Source organism: Hyla sarda, chromosome 1, assembly GCF_029499605.1.
Source record: "Hyla sarda isolate aHylSar1 chromosome 1, aHylSar1.hap1, whole genome shotgun sequence".
Lineage (NCBI taxonomy): Eukaryota > Metazoa > Chordata > Amphibia > Anura > Hylidae > Hyla > Hyla sarda.
In genome coordinates this window covers 108,784,732-108,806,341 of record NC_079189.1, presented here as the reverse complement: position 1 = coordinate 108,806,341, position 21,610 = coordinate 108,784,732, and the positions used below count along the sequence as shown (strand labels likewise).

Sequence of the window (21,610 nt, the reverse complement as noted above, 5' to 3'; positions counted from 1 at the left end):
TCATTCCACATCTATCCCACACCCTATTTTACCACATATACCATACTCATTACACCAAATCCATATCTCCATACATACCATATTACTCAATTCTACACCTTTCCCACACCCAATTTTCTCACATAAAGCCATACTTCTTGCTTCAGATCCTTGAGCGCTTTGTCCAACTTTTTATTTATTCAATATGGCGTTTTGCAATAATTTGCTAAATTATTGGTGTAAGAAGTCGAGGTCTACACCGAACCTAGCACTCGGACAATCATACAGAGAGAGAACACCTGTAACCCTATTCTTTATAATATTAGTATTGTCTCATAGGTTAGGTCTGGATCATACGTAATGGCAACTGATTGGATCCAAATTGCTCCATAAATTGATTGCATTTTGGACCATTATTATTATTATTGTATTTTGGACATTATTAGGTCAAAGCTTAAGTCTCCTCTAGTTCTGTACTGGGCTACTGGGCCAGTCTGCTAATGCCATTCTTATCTGAGTAGGGTTGTTAGTAGATTTGGAGCCACTGTGTTCAGCCCAGTTTGTGTCTAAGGCTATGGCTACACAGCAACTTCTGCCGTGATATCATTCACTTACACTAACAGCACCATTCAGGTAGAGCCACGTGGTAATCTTTGGCAGTGTGACCCATGTCATGGCTATGATAGTCTTATTTACAAGCACTGTCTACTTTTATGCTCAAGTTGCAGTTGGGAACGAACTATATTATGGGAAAGTCATATCATCAGTTATTTGTCTGTTATTGTGTAGAACTTTACCCTACATAACCCTGACTTTATAGATTAGCACAGTAATATTATCGATCAAGGACAATGTTTATGCTTTGTTTTCCTTTCTAGTCTGAAATACCTCAGTTGGTTGGTGAAATCTACCAGAACTACTTTGTGGAGAGCAGAGAAATCCAAGTGGAGAAAGCACTTTACAAAGAGATCCAGCAAAGTCTTGTTGGCAACAAGGGCATCGAAGTGTTCATCAAGATTCAGGCTGATGTGTACGAGACTTTGAAAGACAGATTCTATCCTTCATTCATTGTCAGTGATTTGTATGAACAGCTCATCCGTAGAGAAGACAAGTCCACCTGCTCGAGTTCCTCCGATGACAAGGATGAATCGGTGAGTACGTGGTTAGCGCTCGTACACAGGATCATTGAATTATACAAACTCTGGAAAACACACACATTACATTTCATGTAATATTAAAGATTCTCTTATACAGCACCATGAATTATTAATGTCTAAACATTGTCGAGTACTTGTGTTCATTGTTTAAAGCTGCAGCTGCTCCACATCAGAGGGGCCTGAACTTGTTTTGTTTTCAGTCATTCAGACGTAAGTTTTTATGTGCAGTTACATAACGGTAAGTCATGCAGTCTCTCAAGACTGTTAACACCATAGGAACACAATATAAAAGAAGCAATCTGCCAGGTGTAGTAAAGCATAGCAACATCAGCGAGAGATCATGTATTAGAAGAAATCCAGTTTGTGAGAAAAGGAAACAAATCATGATAACCAAATGTGATTTCCTCCGGGCTCTTGTCATTTATATACTGTGCTTGGCCTGGCTTCACTCTGTGTCTCCAACTATCTCACTTTTTATCTTTAGAACAGAAATGTATGTCTTTATTTACACACAGTCCTGAGACCATTCACACAGGAATACCGGCAAAACAAGCCAGTGTGATCTTACACTTCTTTTCTGTATCTCTACTGCAGGTATCTGCATTAAAAGCCTGATTTTCACAGTATTCCTTAACATGCTGATGTGTTATTTAACCCCTTCCCGCAAATGGACATTAATGCAGCAGGTGAGCGCGCATCATATTTGGTGGGTCCCGGTTGCTATCAGCAACCAGGAGCCACGGCTAATACCGGACATCACCGATTGGGCTGATGTCCGGTATTAACCCTTTAGACGGCGTGATCAAAATTGATTGCGGCGTCTAAAATGGGAGATTACCATTGCCGGTTAGCTCAGTGGGCTGTTCGGGACCGCCGCGGGGAAATCGCGGCATCCCAAACAGCTGAGAGGACAGTGGGAGGCTTCTTACTTTGCTCCCCGCCCTCTGATTGTTGCTTGATTGCTCCAAGCCTGAGATACAGGCTTGAGGAATCGAGCACTGATAACACTGATCAATGCTATGCTACGGTATAGCATTGTTCAGTGTATGCAATCAAATTATTAAATGTAAAAGTCGCCTATGGGGACTAAACAAAGTGTAAAAAAAAATAAAATAAACAAAAAGTAAAAAAATAAAAAGTTAATAAATGTGATTTAACCCCTTCCCTAATAAAAGTTTCAATCACTCCCATTTTCCCATAAAAAAACAAAATATATACATATCTATATGTAACAAAAAAATGTGGTATTGCCGTGTGCGTAAATGTCCGAACTATAAAAATATAATGTTAACTAAACCACACGGTCAATGGTGTACACGCAAAAAAAATCCAAAATCGAAAATTGCTTATTTTTGGTCACTTTGTATACCATAAAAAAAAAGTATAAAAAGCAATTAAAAAGTCTAATCAAAACAAAAATGATACCAATAAAAACTTGAGATCACATCGAAAAAATGAGCCCTGTATAGTGGAAAAAAAAAATTATAGGGGTCAGAAAATGACAATTTTAAACATACTAATTCTGGTGCATGTAGATAAAAAATGTAAGTAGTACAATAAAATAAAACCTATATAAATTACGTATTCTTGTAACCGTATGGACCTACAGAATAACGATAAGGTGTCATTTGTACTGAAAAGTGAACTGCGTAGAATCGGAAGCCCCCAAAATTTACAAAATGTCCTTTTTTTTTTTTTTTTCAATTTTGCCCCACAAATATTTTTTTCTGGTTTCGCCGTAGCGTTTGTGTTGAAATGATTAATGGTATTACAAAGTAAAATTGGTGGGGCAAAAAATAAGCCCTCTTATGAGTCTGTAGGTGGAAAATTGAAAGTGTTATGAATTTTAGAAGGTGAGGAGGAAAAAACTAAAGTTCAAAAATGAAAAATGGCCCAAGAGGGAAGGGGTTAAAGGGATGATGTAGAAATGAATGGGTGGAAAACACAGTAAACACATAGCTGTTTGTCAGGGTGCAATATTTTCTATAGGCTTAGTCCTATTTTCAAATCCTAGATGGAGGCTCGGCTCAGCTTCCTTGATCTCTATAGCTGTATGGGAGGTTTCTGCTGTAGAAAGCTGCATCCTGGAAAGAGACAAAGCAGCCTAAAGACAGGAGGGAGGTAAAACCAACAGCTAGTTCACCCGCACTAAACCCAATATACTAGGTAATAGTGCGTGTGAATAGCATTGAGAAGAGGGGTTATTTACATACTTAGGTTGGGTATTTCCTTTTTTCTGTCCATTCCTAATGCTGTAGCTAGCGCCCAGCTCTGCACAATGGAAGCAGGATTTGACATGCCCAGCTCACCTGCTTCATCAATATTCCCCACCCCTTTCCTAACTGTGCAAAGTTCTTCACTTTAACGTCAGGGCCAGGTCAGGCAATGAATATTGATGAGACAGGGGAGCTGGCGCCCCGCCTCCATTGCGCAGAGCTGCACAATAGCTACGGCATTAGGAATGGGCAGAACAAAGGAAATACTTCACCTAAATATGTACTGTAAGTAGCCCCTACTCTTAGAGGTATTGACCCGCACTATAACCCAGTATATTGAATTCAGTGCAGGTGAACTACCTGTCAGTTTCTCTTTAAGGATAGCCTGGCTTCAAGTATTATGACAATCACTTCCTAAAATCACCTTCCATTGAACAACATGTTATCTCTTGTTACAGATGCAGATGTGTGAAGGTGGAGAAGGGATCCTGGATGAGTGCAGTAGTGGCATCACAGAGCAGGCGAGCTATGCTGTCAACAAACTCCGTCAGCTTACTGAGAAACTGGATTACAAAAGACAGGCCCTCAGCTCTATTATTAATGCCCCTAAGCCTGACAAGAAGGTACACTTAACCTCCACTGCTTTCATTATTGAAACTCTATTATATTTATGCTTTTTTTATGTTTGAATGCTTTTAGTATAATTAGGATGGTAAAACATTAAGGTTTAGCACAAGGATACAACAAAGACAAGATTAATGGCCTCTGTGTTTAGTGTGAAACAAAGGACAAAATCAGACTAACTTGTGATTAATAAGAAAATAAACTCACCTGTCTGTAAATGGTGACGTTCAAGGGGCAGTTTTATACTCTGTTCCTCAATCATAATAGCTAATAAGAGAGAACGGTTTGAGATGTGCTACTGTCACCAAGCACAAGGGTACACGATTATCTTTAATGACCTTGGCTTCCCAGCTTCAACAGTTCATAATTTATATCAAGAAAGCTGCTACTCCTATGGGGAGATTTCGCAAACCCTGTGCAGGGCAAAAGGGGCGCAGTTGCACATAGCAATTAAATTTTTAAAAAGGCCTCTGGAAAATAAAATAAACAATCTGGTTGCTACGGGCAACTGCACCACTTTTGCTTTGCACAGGTTTTGATTAGTCTCCCCCAATAGTCTGTGACTCATCAGTCAAGAACCTTTCAGGAGATTGAGGAAAGAAGATTGATGAGGGAACCCTATAAAAGTCATGAAAGCCCTGAAACCAAATTCTACATCCATAGAACATCAGGCTGATAACGAGACTTCTGGAGAAATGGTTTTAACCTGTACCATACAACGCACATTGAACAAAACAGGGCTGTATGGGCAACTTTGCCAAAATTACATCTACAATAATTTTTTGAATATTTTCTGTGGTGAAGCCTATAAAGAAAAGTTGTGGGACTGTATTGCTGTCCCTGAGGCTTTAAAGGGGTACTCCGTAGAAAAAATTTTCTTTAAATCCACTGGTACTATAATGTTAAACAGATTTGTAAATGGCTTCTATTTTAAAATCTTAATCCTTCCAGTACTTATCGGCTGCTGTATGCACTAGAGGAAGTTGTGTAGTTGTTTTCTGTCTGACCACAGTGCTCTCTGCTGACACTTCTGTCTTTGTCAGGAACTGTCCAGAGCAGGAACAAATCCCCATAGCAAATCTCTCCTGCTCTGGACAGTTCCTGACATGGACAAAGGTGTCAGCAGAGATCACTGTGGTCATACAGAAGAGAAATTCAAAAAGAAAAGAACTTCCTGTGGGGTATACAGCAGATGATAAGTACTGGAAGGATTAAGATTTTTATATAAAAGTATTTTACAAATCTGTTTAACTTTGACACCAGCTGATAAAAAAAAAAATGTTTTTTGCCAGAGTACCCCTTTTAATATTATTAAAATATTAAAATCTGAAGATTATTGGAGCATTTTAGAGCAAAATGTGCTTTCAAGTATAAGACTAAGTTTGGGTCGAACAGCTGTATGAAGACCCAAAGCATATGCCCAGAAGTATTAAAGATTGGTTGAAGGAGTATTCCAGTATTTATTTATTTTTTTAATCTTTCAGCCTTTGTTCCCATGATACCAGGCTATAGTACTGGGTAATTTGCTTTTATTACTTTGGTGAGCCACTGTGTCTCGTTTTCATGCACAGGACCCACACCCAGAAGTGCTGTAGTGCAAGTCTTTTTATTTTACTTATGTCTCTGACCTTTCCCAGCATGAAGTGCGGCCAATGACAATGTATCCTAAGTTACATGGTCTCCAGGGAGCGTAGCTATGCTGCAGTGGGTGGGTGGATAGCATTACTTTAGCTTTTTTCCCACCCACTGGAGACCATGTGACTTTTGACATATTGTCTCTGGCCGCATTGAATGCTGGGAAAGGTCAGAGACAACAGTAAAATAAGAATACTTGCCACTGCAGCACTACGGGGTGTGGGTCCTGTGCATGTAAACAGAACAAATCATGTTTGCATGTAAAAAAATAAAATAAAATAAAAACCCCTCCCCTAAAAAAACCTCCCACTTTTCCTATAAAAAAACAAAAAAAAAATACAAAAACACATATTGATACAGATAAAAACTACAGATCACCGTGCAAAAAAAAAGAGCCCCACTATAGCCTCACATGGAACAAATTTTAGGCATACTTGTAGTAAAACATTTTTAAAAGTAGTAAAATAAAAGAAAACCTATATCGCTGGGTGTTTTTTTAAATAGTATTGACCGACAGAATAAATATATTGTCAATTTAACTGTACAGTGCATTACGCAAAATTGAAACACCCAAAAGTTGCAAAATTGCAGGTTGTTTTTTTTTTCTTGTTCAATTTCACTTTTTTTTTTTTTTTTTTGCTCAGTACATTTTATAGTAAAATAAAAGGTGTAATTGCTATGTACAATTGGTCGTGCAAAAAATAAGCCCTCATATGTGTCTGTGGATGGAAAAACAAGTTATGGCTCAGGCCAGGAGGAAAATAAACAAAAGGCAAAAAAGAAAATTGGCTCTGTTATTAAAACGATACAGTAAAACAACTTTTTACCTGTCGATCAGTCATGTTAAAAGTAGTTGATCGCATCGATCTCATGTGAGAGCCGTACATGTCTCTTCATAGACTTCTATGCAGATAAATTGAACGGATTTCTCGGTGGCTGAAGAGCTAAGCATGTGAGACCCGGGGCGGTCAACAAATTTTGATGTCTGATCGTCACAATGTCAAACGTTGTAATGTTTTAAGGCCAAAGCTTCATCATAGGAGGTTTAAGGGGGCTACGGCATTCACATAAGTCTCACAGCTCCTTTAAACAGCTGAGCCCGAGGGTGTCGGGAGTTGGACCTCCACTGATCTAATATTTTTGCCCTATTCTGAGGCCAATAATATTTAAAAGCTGGATAACCCCTTTAGAGTTTTTGTTCTTTGTATTTATCTTTTTTAGGCTTATACTTATCAGTGCTGTCATAGAAAGTATCCAGATTGTAAGCATTCTTACTTTGTCTCCTTGATGTTTTGTTTTGATCTTACATGAATATTAGGACAACCATGAACAGATACTGTAAAAAAGAAAAAGGTGTTATATAATTTTTTTTTATTAGAACCTTATGAATTTGATATAATTTCCTGAGCATTCGGTTTCTTTTGGATCTTTTGGAGTTAGGAAAAATCTAAAAGCCAAAGTGGCTAAATCTCACTTTGTGTCTTTGTAAAGGCTAAAGCCGTAATAATGACAAGCTAATGAGGCAGAATTATGGTTCCTTGCTTCCATAGTTATTGGTTAGCCGTGGTGCATTGTGATCTGTTAAAAGAAATCAATCACATTTTTATTTGATTAATAATATTTAATGAAATAGAATATGATTTTCATTATCTTGTAAGGTCTGTGGGGTCAGCCATGTCGCCTTTATTTCCATGGAGATGGTGTTCAGTTCTGTGAATAGCAGCACCCCACAGCTCCTAGTGCAAGAGATTAGGGAAGAAATATGCCCCAGTTCTTATACTGGAGCGTGTAGTGCACATGAAGTGACCGGGCTGTCATCATCACACCATAGTCAATGTCATAACATAAGATACCATACAGCCACCCGGTTACCCACAAAATATGAGTTCACTGCACCAGGCTTGTTCAAAATGTCTTTACTTGGTGAGAACAACTTTAGACGACTTTTTCACAGTATCGTTATTATTTCAGATCATATCAAAGTTAAAAGATGAAATAGCTTTAATGGAAAAAGAACAAAGTGATCTCGATCTCCATATCTCTCGGACAGATTTGTGGTGTGAGAATCTTGGTATGTGGCGAGCACTTATCAACATCAGTGAGGTGAGTTGTGGGATAAGAGATGGAGACATTGCATTTTACATATCTTTGCCTATGATACTTTTCAGACACATGTTTATATTTACCGAAAAAGGAGCACTGATCACAGGTACTGTAGCAAAAAATGCAATACTTTATTAACGGAAATCTGTCATCGGTGTCACTGCACTAACCTGTGGGTACAGACTGGTATTGCGGGCGGCACTGATGATAACCATTCTTACCGGTCTCTGTTTTGTGGTCCAATTCTCCTGCTATCTTCCTCCGTGGTTTTCGTTCCGGAGCCGGCTTGAGGCACAGACGAAGCTTCCTTACGTCACCGCTACTGTTTGCTCGCAGCAAGGTCCAGCAGAGAAACAGTAGCCATGACATCAGAAAGCTCCGCCCGTTTTATTTTTTATTTATATTTCCCATCTGTTGGTGTGTGACTTGGTAGCCCCAGCAGTTGGCCATACACATAGAAATGTCCTTGCCAGAGTCACTTGCAGACTAACCAGACTTGCAGTGGTTTGGCAGTTTGCAAATGTTAAAGGGGTTCTCAAATAAAGAGTCTATACCCCCCCCCCCCCCTTTCTTCTAATCAATAATTTACAGTCAGAAAACAGCTAGAGCTGTCAATCCTCAGGGAGCCGGGGAGAAGAGCCCACTATGTGTGCTTTCCTCTTCCTGGTGGCTACTTAGGGCTGTAAAGTGTAGTACATTCATGGCTGTAAATGTTGGCACCCCTGAAATTTTTCAAGAAAATGAAGTATTTCTCACAGAAAAGGATTGCAACAACACATATTTTGCTATACACATGTTTATTTCCTTTGTGTGTATTGGAACTAAACCAAAAAAGGGAGGGGAAAAAAGCTAAAGGGACATAATGTCACACCCAACTCCAAAAATGGGCTGGACAAAATTATTGGCACCCATAACTTAATATTTGGTTGCACACCCTTTGGAAAAAATAACTGAAATCAGTCTCTTCCTATAACCATCAATAAGCTTCTTACACCTCTCAGCCGGAATGTTGGACCACTCTTCCTTTGCAAACTGCTCCAGGTCTCTCTTATTGGAAGGGCGCCTTTTCCCAACAACAATTTTAAGATCTCTCCACAGGTGTTCAATGTGATTTAGATATGGACTCAATGCTGGCCACTTCAGAATTCTCCAGTGCTTTGCCATCCATTTCTGGGTGCTTTTTGACGTATGTTTGGGGTCATTGTCCTGCTGGAAGACCCAAGATATCGGACACAAACCCAGCTTTTTGAAACTTGGCTGTACATTGCGACCCAAAATCCATTGGTAATCCTCAGATTTCTGGCACCCAGTGCCAGAGGTAGCAAAGCAACCACAAAACATCATTGAACCTCCACCATATTTCACTGTAGGTACTGTGTTCTTTTCTTTGTAGGCATCATTCCATTTGTGGTAAACAGTAGAATGATGTGCTTTACCAAAAAGCTCTATCTTGGTCTCATCTGTCCACAAGACATTTTCCCAGAAGGATTTTGGCAAAATGTAGTCTTGCTTTTTTATGTCTGTGTCAGCAGTGGGGTCCTCCTGGGTCTCCTGCCATAGCGTTTCATTTTATTTAAATGTTGACAGATAGTTCGCGCTGATGCTCCCTGAGCCTGCAGGACAGCTTGAATATCTTTGGAACTTGTTTGGGGCTGCTTATCCACCATCCGGACTATCCTGCGTTGACACCTTCATCAATTTTTCTACTTCCGTCCATGCCATGGGAGATTAGTTACAGTGCCATGGCTTGCAAACTTCTTGATAGTGTTGCACACTGTGGACAAAGGCAAATCTAGATCTCTGGAGATGGACTTGTAACCTTGAGATTGTTGATATTTTTCCACAATTTTGGTTCTTGAGTCCTCAGACACACAATGCAAAGAGTAAGTGACGCCCCCTACCATAGGCTTGCATTGAGGGGGCGGAGCTGTGACGTCACAATACTCCGGCCCCATGATCGGCAGTCATCAGACCTGGAGCGAACATGCTCCGGGGGCTGATGGTAACGGGGTACTGCGCAAAAGATCACGGGGGTTCCCAGCAGGAGGACCCCCGCGATCCTTTGGATAGGGGATTAGATGTCTTAGCGCCGGAGTACCCCTTTAAGAATGAGGTTGTCTAATTCTTTTGCAGGTTTTGCTGTAAAGCTAAGTGGGATCTGCGACCGGTTTAATGTCTAGGAGTTGGACTTTTGTGTGTTTAGACAAATAGGTGGAGATTTATGAAAACTTGTCCAGAGGAAAAGTTGCGGAGTTGCCCATAACAACCAATCAGATCGCTTCTTTCATTTTTCAGAGGCCTTTTCAAACATGAAAGAATAGATCTGATTGGTTGCTATGGGCAACTCAGCAACTTTTCCTCTGGACAGGTTTTGATAAATCTCCTCCAATGGTCGCTCCAGAAATAAGCTGCTCCAGAGTTTCCTCGTGTTCTAACGTCACCATATCCTCCTGCCCTGCAAAGCTGATCATGTTCATAAGGAACCAGAATTTATAGTATATAAATGCCTACTTAAAAATGCATTTCCATCTAGAGCAGTTATCTTCAAACTGTGAACCTCTAAATGCTGGGAGTTGTAGTCTTGCAACATCTGGAGGTCCACAGTTTGGAGACTAGTGATCTATTGATCTAGCTTCAAAATAGCAAGAACATATGAGCTCTTTAGGCTTTACATTTTCTGCTTAGCCATTTGTTCTGGAACGTTTTCCATACGGACTAAATTAAACTTACAGCTCTATAGCTCCCAGTGTAAATATAGGAAGCTGTAATCTTCCACAATTCTATGATTGAGATTATGTTCTGTCTTTTTATCTAGTTGAACATATATTTTTTTTCTGCAGGTGTCTGAAGAAAATGGGGAACAAATGCCAATGTATTTTGTATTAGTCAGTCTGTCGGAGTCTGGAGAATCGGACAACAAGAACTGGACCGTACTGAGGAGATTAAGTGAATTTCAGAATCTGCACAGAAAACTCTGTGAGGTATCAACCTGTTCAGCTTTAGGTTTTACTAGAAATACCTGTAAAATGAACTGGACTCTTACTGTTTACTGTACTTTTCAGGTTTTGTTGGTCTGCATGACTTCTTCCTTACTACTAAGGGTCATTTGTTAAGAGTATCTCTTTAATAATGCCAAGAGGCCTGAGGGCCATTGTATTATACAAGGATCTCTTAGAATCCCGGTGTCCTGCTCCACCCCTAAGGCACTGCACTAGACATGATGTAACACTGTGTATTAGGTTATGTGCAGCCTTCTTTTAGAGGGGTTGTGCAGCAAAAAGTAACTTATCCCCTGTCCACAGGACTTAGGCATCTCCGGCACTCCCTTAAAAATGAATGGAGCATTTACTGACCCCAGCACAGGCTTTTCTTTTTTTTCTGCAATACCCCTTTAATACAATATACTTCAGTTTACAAATACTGAAGAATGCTCTGTAATTTTTGATAGATTCTTTCTTCAGATATACTGCATATACCTTTTTCTTCTGTGTCCACTGTACCACTTTTCTTTAACACATTACCGTATATACTTGAGTATAAGCCGACACGAATATAAGCCGAGGCCCCTAATTTCACCCCAAAAACCCTGGAAAAGTGAATGACTCGACTATAAGCCTAGGGTGGGAAATACATCATCCCCCCCATGTCATCATCCAGACCCCAGTCATCATCCAGACCCCCCCCCCCCCCCTTCATCATCACCACCTGTCAATCCCTTCATCAGTGGTCTTCAACCTGCGGACCTCCAGATGTTGCAAAACTACAACTTCCAGCATGCGTGGAGTTGTAGTTTTGAAACCTCTGGAGGTCCGCAGGTTGAAGACCACTGCGGCCTTCGTCATCATCCAGACCCCCGTCATCATCCCCCCCCCCCCCCCCCCCCCCCTTTCATCACCGCCTGTCAATCCCTTCATCAGTGGTCTTCAACCTGCGGAGCTCCAGATGTTTCAAAACTACAACTCCCAGCATGCCCGGACAGCCGATGGCTGTCCGGGCATGCTGGGAGTTGTAGTTTTGCAACATCTGGAGGTCTGTAGGTTGAAGACCACCGAAATGGGTTGACAGGCGGAGAGTTCACTCGAGTATAAGCCGAGGAGGGCATTTCAGCACGAAAAATCGTGCTGAAAAACTCGGCTTATATTCAAGTATATACGGTACATTGACCCTAAGAGGGCTTCAGTTTATTTACATGGATCTCTTTGAGGTCTGCTTTTAGTGTAAAATAATATTGAAGTTAAGTGCTACTTTAAAGATGACAGACCCGGTATTTCATTAACAAAAAGTCTAACAATGTGCATAAGCTTTGATCTGATCTGCTGAGTACTGACCTAGCCCAGATCATTTTATGGTAAGAAAAGTAGAGATCCTTTTATTCATGGCCAAAAGAAAATGGTTTTATTCCTAGCTTAATGTTAACTGCAGTGACTCACTTGGACAGCAACAATTATAAAATAATTTTTTATTATTAAGATGTGATACAGTATCAGACCTTAGAAAGGGATAGATCTCATGAAGTAGGAACCAAATATCGGAAATCCTTGATGCCACAAGCACCACAATCTGCTCGTATTTTCTTTCTCAGAATGTCTCCTGGAGGTAATTTTGGGTCCTATAAGAATAAGATTTAAAAGTCTTTATTTCAAGCATAATTTAGTATTCCTAGGATATCTGCCAAACTAGCATGCATCACAACCCCTTTAGTACTGATCCAGCAGCTTGTCCGTCCATCTGTCACTAGAGCTGTGCTGCACTACCAGGCCCAGCCGTACATATGGAAGAGATACTGTGCCTGAATAAACACAGCAACCTCAGCCCCTTCACCCCTATGACCCCCAAAGATGAGACATTGAGCTTTTCTAAAGACAGAGCATCAATATTTTAACTCCAGAAAGTCCTATTATGAAATACCGTATTTTTCACCATATAAGACGCTCCGGTATATAAGACGCACCCAATTTTAAAGGAGGAAAATCTAGAAAAAAAAGATTCTGAACCAAATACAATGTAAAGTATAGGACAGTGATCTTCAACCAGCGGACCTCCAGATGTTGCAAAACTACAACTCCCAGCATGCCCGGACAGCCGTTGGCTGTCCGGGCATGCCAGGAGTTGTAGTTTTGTAGCATCTGGAGGTCCGCAGGTTGAAGACCACTGGTATAGGAGGTAGTACTCACGTGTCCTGCCGCTCTGGTCCAGTCACCGCTGCCCTGGATATCGCCTTCCATCGCTGTTGCCGCGTCCCCGGGGTGTCCCCGTCGCTCGCTCTCAGTCACCGCCATCACGTTGCTACGCACGCCGCTCCTATTGGATGACGGGACGGCGTGTGCGACGACATGATGATGACGAAGGAGAACGCCGGTCATGCAGGGGATCCTGGCACGGAGCAGTCATTTGCCGATCGGACACCGATGAGGCAGGTAAGGTCCCTCCCGGTGTCCTGTAAGCTGTTCAGGATGCCGCGATTTCACCGCGGCGGTCCCGAACAGCCCGACTGAGCAGCCGGGTTAGTGTCACTTTCGCTTCAGTTAGCTTTGATCGCCGCGTCTGAAGGGTTAATACAGGGCATCACCGCGATTGGTGATGTCCTGTATTAGCCGCGGGTCCCGGCCGTTGATGGCCGCAGGGACCGCCGCGATAGGACAGGTTTTTTATGTGTATTTGCCGTATAAGATGCACCAACTCCCCCCCCCCCCCCCCCCCCAGTTTTGGGGAAGAAAAAGTGCGTCTTATACGGCGAAAAATACGATAAGTAGATTTTAAAAAACTCAGTCAGTTAATAGTGCTGTTAAAGAGGATAGCCAACCAAAAAAAGAAGTGTCACTATCATTAAATAGCTAAGGGCGCTGTGATCAAAACCTTCTTACAGTTTCTTGATCTGCAGGTTTATAGTTTTCTGACCATTGAGAAAATAAATCAGATGAGTCTTAATTGAATTCTAATAATGGGAGTGAATACCAGGCAATAGGAGGGATTAATTTTTTGTCTTGTTTTACTATAAAAAGAAAACTTAAAATAACAAAACTGTCCATCGCCATGTTCTGACCCTTATCACTTTTATAGTTCCTCCTTTCCTTACATATCGTTACCACTTTTTTTTACTCATGAATCACGTTAGAATGTAATAGTAAGGACAAATCCGCATTCAACGGTAGCAAACTTTATTTTTCTAACACTTTTTTTTTGCCCCCCCCCCCTTTTAAATTGCAAGTTATAAGGACGTTTACAGATGCACTATAACTGCCATCATTATTGTAAATTAGTATTAGAATAGGTTTCCACACAAGTTTTTCATGTTTTTTTTTTTTTTTTTTTTAAAGTTTCCTGCAGTTTTTGAGCCAAAGTCAGAAGTGGATCCAATAGGAAGAAATAGTCCTTCCCTTATATTTTCTATTCCTTTTGAATACACTTCTGGCTTTGGCTCAACAAACAACAGAAAAAAAACCTTATTTAAAAAGTGGTTGTATTTCACCATCATAAATATGAAGCAAGAATAATAATAATAATAATAATAAAAATAACCTTTATAAAGGGATCCATAGCATTTAATGCTTTTTGATGTGTCATACCAAGTTGAACAAAATATCTGTGCTGCAGCTTACAAGGCCAGAATGACTTGCTCCTAAAATGTAATAGCAGGTATTGGAAGAAAATCGGACGAATTTTGGTGCTGGAACTCTGGATATTAAGAAAATCAGGAACACATCCACATTCCTTTCAGAGGCTTTATTGTGAATACATAAGCTACGCGTTTCTGGTCCGAACCGGACCCTTCGTCAGGCAAGGTATATATACCTTGCCTGACGAAGGGTCCGGTTCGGACCAGAAACGCGTAGCTTATGTATTCACAATAAAGCCTCTGAAAGGAATGCGGATGTGTTCCTGATTTTCTTAATATCCAGAGTTCCAGCGCCAAAATTCGTCCACATTTTCTTCCAATACCTGCTATTACGTTACACTGGGACAGCGTGCCTGCTACCAGAGGACTGAGGCTGCGGACCTGGGAATTGTTACCATACCACACTTTTTAAGTGTTGTGCCCTGAGCGCAACGCCCTCCGGTGACTTTAACCTTGAATACGTGTAAACTCAATTTTTAAACGTTCTTCACTAGGGGCGCAATTTCCCTATTTCTTTTTTTCTCTCTCTTTATTGCTCCTAAAATGAGAACAGAACCTTTTGTGGTAGTGCTGACTTTATTCCATGAATTCGGATTTTTCTTTCCTTTAGTGTTTTCCTTCATTGAAGAAGGTGCAGTTGCCTTCCCTCAGTAAGCTTCCCTTCAAGTCTATAGACCAGAAGTTTCTGGAAAAGTCTAAGACCCAGTTAAACAACTTCTTACAGGTAAGCCTTTTGTTTCTTCTTATTACTAATGTATAGAGATTTGTGACCTCTTGTCAATTTTTTAGCCACTTACTGTTATCTTAGACCTAATAATCATGTCTAAAAAGGGCTGGTAGAATGTATTTAGAAGAAAACAATTGTATAAAAAAATAGTAAAATGCTGATTCTGCCTTCCCTCATGGATTTTAGTACAGTGGTCCCTCAAGTTTACAATATTAATTGGTTCCAGGACGACAATTGTATGTTGAAACCATGGTATGTTGAGACCATAACTCTATGGAAACCGGATAATTGGTTCTGAAGCCCCAAAATGTCATCCAAAAAGAGGAAAAAGTGAGGATTAAAGAAAAATAAGTAGCTAACTAATATAGATAAAGCAAGTTCTTACATATAAAAGTAAGAAAGATCTGCTGGGAGCTGTAAATCACTGTCTATTTCAGTTTTTCCCAACCAGGTGCCTCCAGCTGTTGCAAAACTACAAATCCCAGCATTCCCGGACAGCCTTTGGCTGTCCGGGCATGCTGGGAGTTGTAGTTTTGCAACAGCTGGAGGCAACCGCTTTTGGAAACACTGGTCTATGTAGAGTACAGAAGCTTCTTCAGAGTCCTGTACAGAACACGCAATGTCCTAAAAAAAGTAAAATGGAGCCGCCCTCACCTGATGTCCAAAGGAGCAGCTAACCCTGCAAAGGTAAAGAGTACAGAACATGTAATACCTCCCTGTACTGTAGGGGGGCACTACCAGACACCAGTCAGTGCATGCACTTTAGGAATACATTGGTTTTACCAGTGAAATGTCCATTCTGATTGGTCGGTTCTTCCAGTCATTGACACGTTTCACAGATTCCATAGCATTGTATGTTGAGTCTGGTTTCAAGTTACAATGGTCCAGAAAAGACCATTATATGTTGAAACTATTGTATGTTGAGGCCATTGTAAGTTGAGGGATCACTGTATATTGTTACTACGTCTATTCATTTTAGTATGAGCACAGTCTAATCCAGCCTCCGAGTAGGGGTATTGTTTCTATAGAAAGTATTGTCAGTAGCAGTAGTGAAAAGTGACATTACAATAAATAAAAAGAATCACACGGTGTTACATCTTCTGCAGCAGAAAATGTGCAGCATCCCCACAGGTAAATCAGTGCAGTTTATGTAAATTAAAAAAATAAATACAGTAACCCCCCGACATGCGATGGCCCCGACATATGATAAAATCGACATCCGATGCTTTTATATGTCGGGGCCATCGCATTAACTGCTATCTGACAGCGCAAAATGCTTAAGCTGCTGTCGGATAGCAGTTTAAGCATCCCGGGCAGGTTCGCTTACCTATCCCGACTGCTCCGGGTCCACTTCGGGATCCTCCAGCGTCTTCTGCATCTTCTCCAGGGTCCGGGCCTCGCTTTCCGTTATTACGTCACTACGCGCGCCGTCGCAGCAGCGTAATAACGTCACCAGAAAGCGAGGCCCGGACCCTGCAGAAGATGCGGAAGAAGCCGGAGGATCGCGAAGACGAAACCGGAGCAGCGGGACAGCATCGGGAGCCCCTGGGACAGCATCGGGAGCGGTGAGGACGCGGTCCGGAGCAGCAGGGACAGGTGAGTACAGCTTCCTATACTTTACATTGCACGGATCCCTCAACATACGATGGATTCGACAAACGATGGGTTGTTTGGAACGAATTACCATCGTATGTTGAGGGACCACTGTATATACATATATGTTAATACTGCACATTTGAGTCCCTCCTAGCAAGACTGCCACAAAGTCCACATCAATAAAGTTTTAAAGTTTATTTTTAAAAGTGAAAATCTGTGCCAAATCAACAACATATCCACAATATAAATCAACAGGCTGTGGGTTTAACATCTGAACCACAGATCAGTTTCCATATGGATTCTGTGGGGCTTTTTCCTGCAGCGTAAAACATTTCTAAATTATATTTTTCTATTATCTTCCCATGTTGATGTGGAATATGCTGATTTTCTGCTTGCGAATCTATGGTGGAAAAAAATCTGCAGAGTATACTGTGTGAGAGCATACCCTTAAATGGGCACTGTCATTTGCAAAACTTTGTAGTGTAAAACCTTGATGTGTATATTTATGGGTGAAAAAAAATGCTGTCTTGTCCCTGCATGTGTATCTCTGTGCATAGACAAGACACAGGAAATGTGAGCAGACACTGAGGACAAGCAGGGCTCTGTACACTGAGGACAAGCAGGGCTCTGTGCACTGAGGACAAGCAGGGCTCTGTGCACTGAGGACAAGCAGGGCTCTGTACACTGAGGACAAGCAGGGCTCTGTACACTGAGGACAAGCGGGGCTCTGTACACTGAGGACAAGCGGGGCTCTGTACACTGAGGACAAGCAAGGGCTGTGTACACTGAGGACAAGCAGGGCTCTGTACACTGAGGACAAGCGGGGCTTGTCACGATCACACCCTATGGGTCCAGCCAAGACGCTATAGAGAGTGTGATGGTGCAAGGGTTAAGGCCACCAGACCTCTGGGTATCCACTACTAGTCCCAGCAAGTCACCAAATTAACCCTTAGATAAACGTGTTTTACCAGAGCCTCCTTCAGAAAGGTGAGCTCATATATTTAGAGATCAAAGACCAGAGCTGATTAATTAAACATTTAATCTGATAAAAGGTATCACAGTGCTGACTATATAAAAATACAGAAACAAATGACATACAGTTACAAAAATATGAAAGAGTTTAGCAAGGCAAGTTCAGAAAACAAAAGATGAAGTTCTTACAGCATGATGGTATAGCAGTCCTTGTCAGTGAGAGTCCAGCTGTTCTTAGCATGGTCTTGTCAGCTTGTTGCACAGCATTGAACACCCTGAGTCTAGCATTGTTTTAAATATCATATCTGCTTTCTTGGGAGGGAGACTCCATTCCCCCCTCCCCTCTAATCCCACCAGGGGATCTTCTCTCTTCCTGGCCCCTTATCTGTTTGATTATAGGAGGGGAGCAGAGTGCATGACTTCAAAAAATCCTTTAACTTCAAAGGAGATGTAAACAAACAGCCAGACCCCCCAATAAAATGCAATACACAAAAGGACACACCGTCCGAATGACCTCTCACCCATGTCCTGGACAATCCATCACACACAGTTATAATTTATAATACACATATATGATTTTAATAATCAGGCCTTGGGCCTGGCATGTGCAGTGAGGACAAGCGGGCTCTGTGCACTGAGGACAAGCAGGGCTCTGTGCACCGAGGACAAGCAGGGCTCTGTGCACCGAGGACAAGCAGGGCTCTGTGCACCGAGGACAAGCAGGGCTCTGTACAATGAGGACAAGCAGGGCTCTGTACACTGAGGACAAGCAGGGATCTGTACACTGAGGACAAGCAGGGCTCTGTACACTGAGGACAAGCAGGGCTCTGTACACTGAGGACAAGCAGGGCTCTGTACACTGAGGACAAGCGGGGCTCTGCACACTGAGGACAAGCAGGGATCTGTGCACTGGGGACAAGCAGGGCTCTGTACACTGAGGATAAGCAGGGCTCTGTGCAGTGAGGACAAGCAGGGATCTGTGCACTGAGGACAATCAGGGCTCTGTGCAGTGAGGCTCTATGACATGCTAAGGGCGCACACACAGCAGGATGATTGACAAGCCAGAAGCCTGCACAGAGCCCTGTTTGTCCTGCCCTCACTTTCTGTATTTGGTCTCCTCACAGAGACACACAGGCAGTAGTTGAAGGGACAGCATTTTCACCCATAAATATACAAATTTTTAACAAATGTATATGACAAATATACATATAATGTTATTATCACCATTGTATAATGTCATGTTTTTGCAAATCACAAGTACACTTTAAGAAATTAATTGGTCACAGAATAAAGCTATACACCTTATGATGAATCAACTGACAGCGATATCCCATGACCTCACAATACACATACACAACTCAGCCCAGTGTGTGTGGGTGTTTACTTTAGTAGGGAAATAAGCCGCTGTCAAACACTTTGTCATTATCAGGACAAGGGTTAAAGTATACTGAGATCTGCAGTCAGGAGGCCCCCATAAACATTACATATTTGAGCATTCTATGAAAATTGCTGGGATCTCACATAACTCTTCAGCATAGTCATCTTTGGAAATGTTGTCAGCATTTTGCAGTATATAATACATAATTTAGCAATATGTCCTTTACCCATTACTAATAAAGTCATTTGTTCTATACAGAAGCTGCTTTCTGATGAACGGCTGTATCAGAGTGAGGTGCTTTATGCCTTTTTGAGCCCATCTCCAGAGCACCTAAAAGTCATTGATGTACAGGGCAAAAAATCTTCCTTCTCACTCTCTTCATTTTTAGAAAGACTTCCTGGAGATTTCTTTTCCCACCAAGAGGTAAGTGAAGTCTGAATATGGACTTGTGATGTATATATGCTGCTGACATTCTGTATGCATGTTGTTATGAGGAATACTAGCTGATCTAGCGGTTGTAGCATGTGCCGTATTTTTCGCCCTATAGGACGTACCGGCGTATAAGACGCACCCAATTTATAGGGGCAAAATCTAAAAAAATAAAGATTTTGAACCCAATAGTGGTCTTCAACCTGCGGACCTCCAGATGTTACAAAACTACAACTCTCAGCATGCCCGGACAGCCGTTGGCTGTCCGGACATGCTGGGAGTTGTAGTTTTGCAACATCTGGAGGTCCGCAGATTGAAGACCACTGCATAGGAGGTAATACTCACGTGTCCCCGCCGCTCCGGACCCGTCACCGCTGCCCTGGATGTCGCTCCATCGCTGTCGCCGTGTCCCCGTCGCTCCGGAACGTCTCTGCTACCGGCCGGGTATCCTCGCTCTCCGTCGCCGCCATCATGTCGTTACGCACGCCGACGCACGTACGCGACGACGTGATGACGAGGAAGGAGAGCGCCGGCCATACAGGGGATCCCTGAACGGAGAAGACACCGAGGAGGCAGGTAAGGTTCCTCCCGGTGTCCTGTAAGCACTAACCCGGCTATTCAGTCGGGCTGTTCGGGACGATTTCACCGCGGCGGTCCCGAACAGCCCGACTGAACAGCCGGGTTAGTGTCACTTTCCCTTCAGACGCGGCGGTCAGCTTTGATCGCCGCGTCTGAAGGGTTAATACGGGGCATCACCGCGATCGTTGATGTCCTGTATTAGCCGCGGGTCCCAGCCGTTGATGGCCGCAGGGACCGCCGCGATAGGTGTGTATTCACCGTATAAGACGCGCCGACTTTTTTCCCCCCAGTTTTGGGGAAGAAAAAGTGCGTCTTATACGGCGAAAAATATGGTAGATGCTAGAATATTAAAGCATATAGATATGTACATGTAATGTTAGTGAGTAAAAATAAGTATTCACACGTACAGTATCCTGCATATATTTGATGTGCAAGATTTGAAGCTGCAGGTTTTATGCTGCAGAGTTCAGTGTAATCTAAATGACTGAACACCGCTTCATATCTGCAGCTTCAAATCCTGCGCAGTATACTGTGTGTGTGTGTAAATAGACCATAATTGGGTATTCTACCTTCTTTTTATTTTTTTTATATATTATTTGTCACTGGGGTAGGGGTAAAATATTCTTCCCTAGCCCCCCAATCTTCTGTCCTTATCCTCGAACCAGAGCGCTCTGTGCTAGACCTGCTGGCTCAGCCAATCACTGGCCGCAGTGGTGTCCTGTCTCAATGATTGGCTGAGTGGACAGGTCATGCACTGAACTCTCTTTTCAGGAAGAAGACTAGGTAAATATGCATTTTTCCCCTGCCCCAGCAGCGTATTCTTTTTATTCTTTAACCCTGTCATGCCCACCTTTGCTTTCAGCATTACTATTATAATCATAAAGTCTATAATAATCATAATAATCTGAGCCCTAATGTCTGTAACATGTACTTTGGGATATTTTTTTGTGTGTTTTTTTTAGTGTTTTTTTTTTTGTTTAATATTAACCCCTTCCCACTAAAGGACGTATGAATAGGTCCCAGCACCCGACATGTTCACGTTCTGGGACCTATGCATATGTCCTATTGATCTCCTGCACTGCCGCGGGCAGCGCATGAGATCAGCGGCGGGATCCCGCTGTCAATCACGGCCGGGGACCCCCGTTGCAGCTGCCCGGGGGCCGCAATCACGCCGGTTCCAGCATTAACCCCATAGATACCTTGATCAATCCTGATCACGGCATCTATGGTGTTGACAGGGGGAGCACGCTCTGCGATACCATTGCGGTTTGCCATTGGTTTCTATGGCAGCAGGAGATCAGATGATGACCTCCTGTCTGTCTGCTACAGAAGCCTGTGAGATCCAGCCACAGGTTGGATCACAGTCTGTAGTATCTGCAGCAGATCAGGTTATACTGTGCAGCAGTACAAATGTATAACCTGTAAAAAGTGAAAAATAAGATAAAGTTTGTTCAATACATGTATTAAGTGTAAATAAAACCTTGTATTGTCATCAAAAAAAGATCAAAAACGCAAATCATATACATAATAGGTATTGCCACGTCCGTAATGATGTGTACTATAAAACTTTAATGTAAATTATCCCGCATGGTGAATGCC

At 42.0% G+C, this 21,610-nt stretch overlaps 2 protein-coding genes across 9 annotated transcripts in view; one reads left to right on the top strand and one right to left on the bottom strand.

Moving 5' to 3' along the window:
- SNX25 (sorting nexin 25) overlaps nucleotides 1-21,610 on the top strand; it is a 216,573-nt gene that overhangs the window by 174,107 nt on the left and 20,856 nt on the right. For all 5 annotated transcript variants that reach the window (XM_056559914.1, XM_056559899.1, XM_056559907.1 and 2 more), the window contains 6 exons: nucleotides 858-1,130; nucleotides 3,811-3,975; nucleotides 7,583-7,714; nucleotides 10,555-10,695; nucleotides 14,941-15,054; nucleotides 19,262-19,426. In XM_056559914.1, coding sequence (XP_056415889.1) covers nucleotides 858-1,130; nucleotides 3,811-3,975; nucleotides 7,583-7,714; nucleotides 10,555-10,695; nucleotides 14,941-15,054; nucleotides 19,262-19,426 — 990 coding nt within the window. The remainder of the gene's footprint in view (nucleotides 1-857; nucleotides 1,131-3,810; nucleotides 3,976-7,582; nucleotides 7,715-10,554; nucleotides 10,696-14,940; nucleotides 15,055-19,261; nucleotides 19,427-21,610) is intronic.
- Nucleotides 12,175-21,610, bottom strand: part of LRP2BP (LRP2 binding protein) — a 51,934-nt gene continuing 42,498 nt past the window's right edge. For all 4 annotated transcript variants that reach the window (XM_056560000.1, XM_056560008.1, XM_056559994.1 and 1 more), the window contains one exon: nucleotides 12,175-12,323. In XM_056560000.1, the coding sequence (XP_056415975.1) occupies nucleotides 12,222-12,323 (102 nt within the window). In that variant the 3' untranslated portion in view covers nucleotides 12,175-12,221. The remainder of the gene's footprint in view (nucleotides 12,324-21,610) is intronic.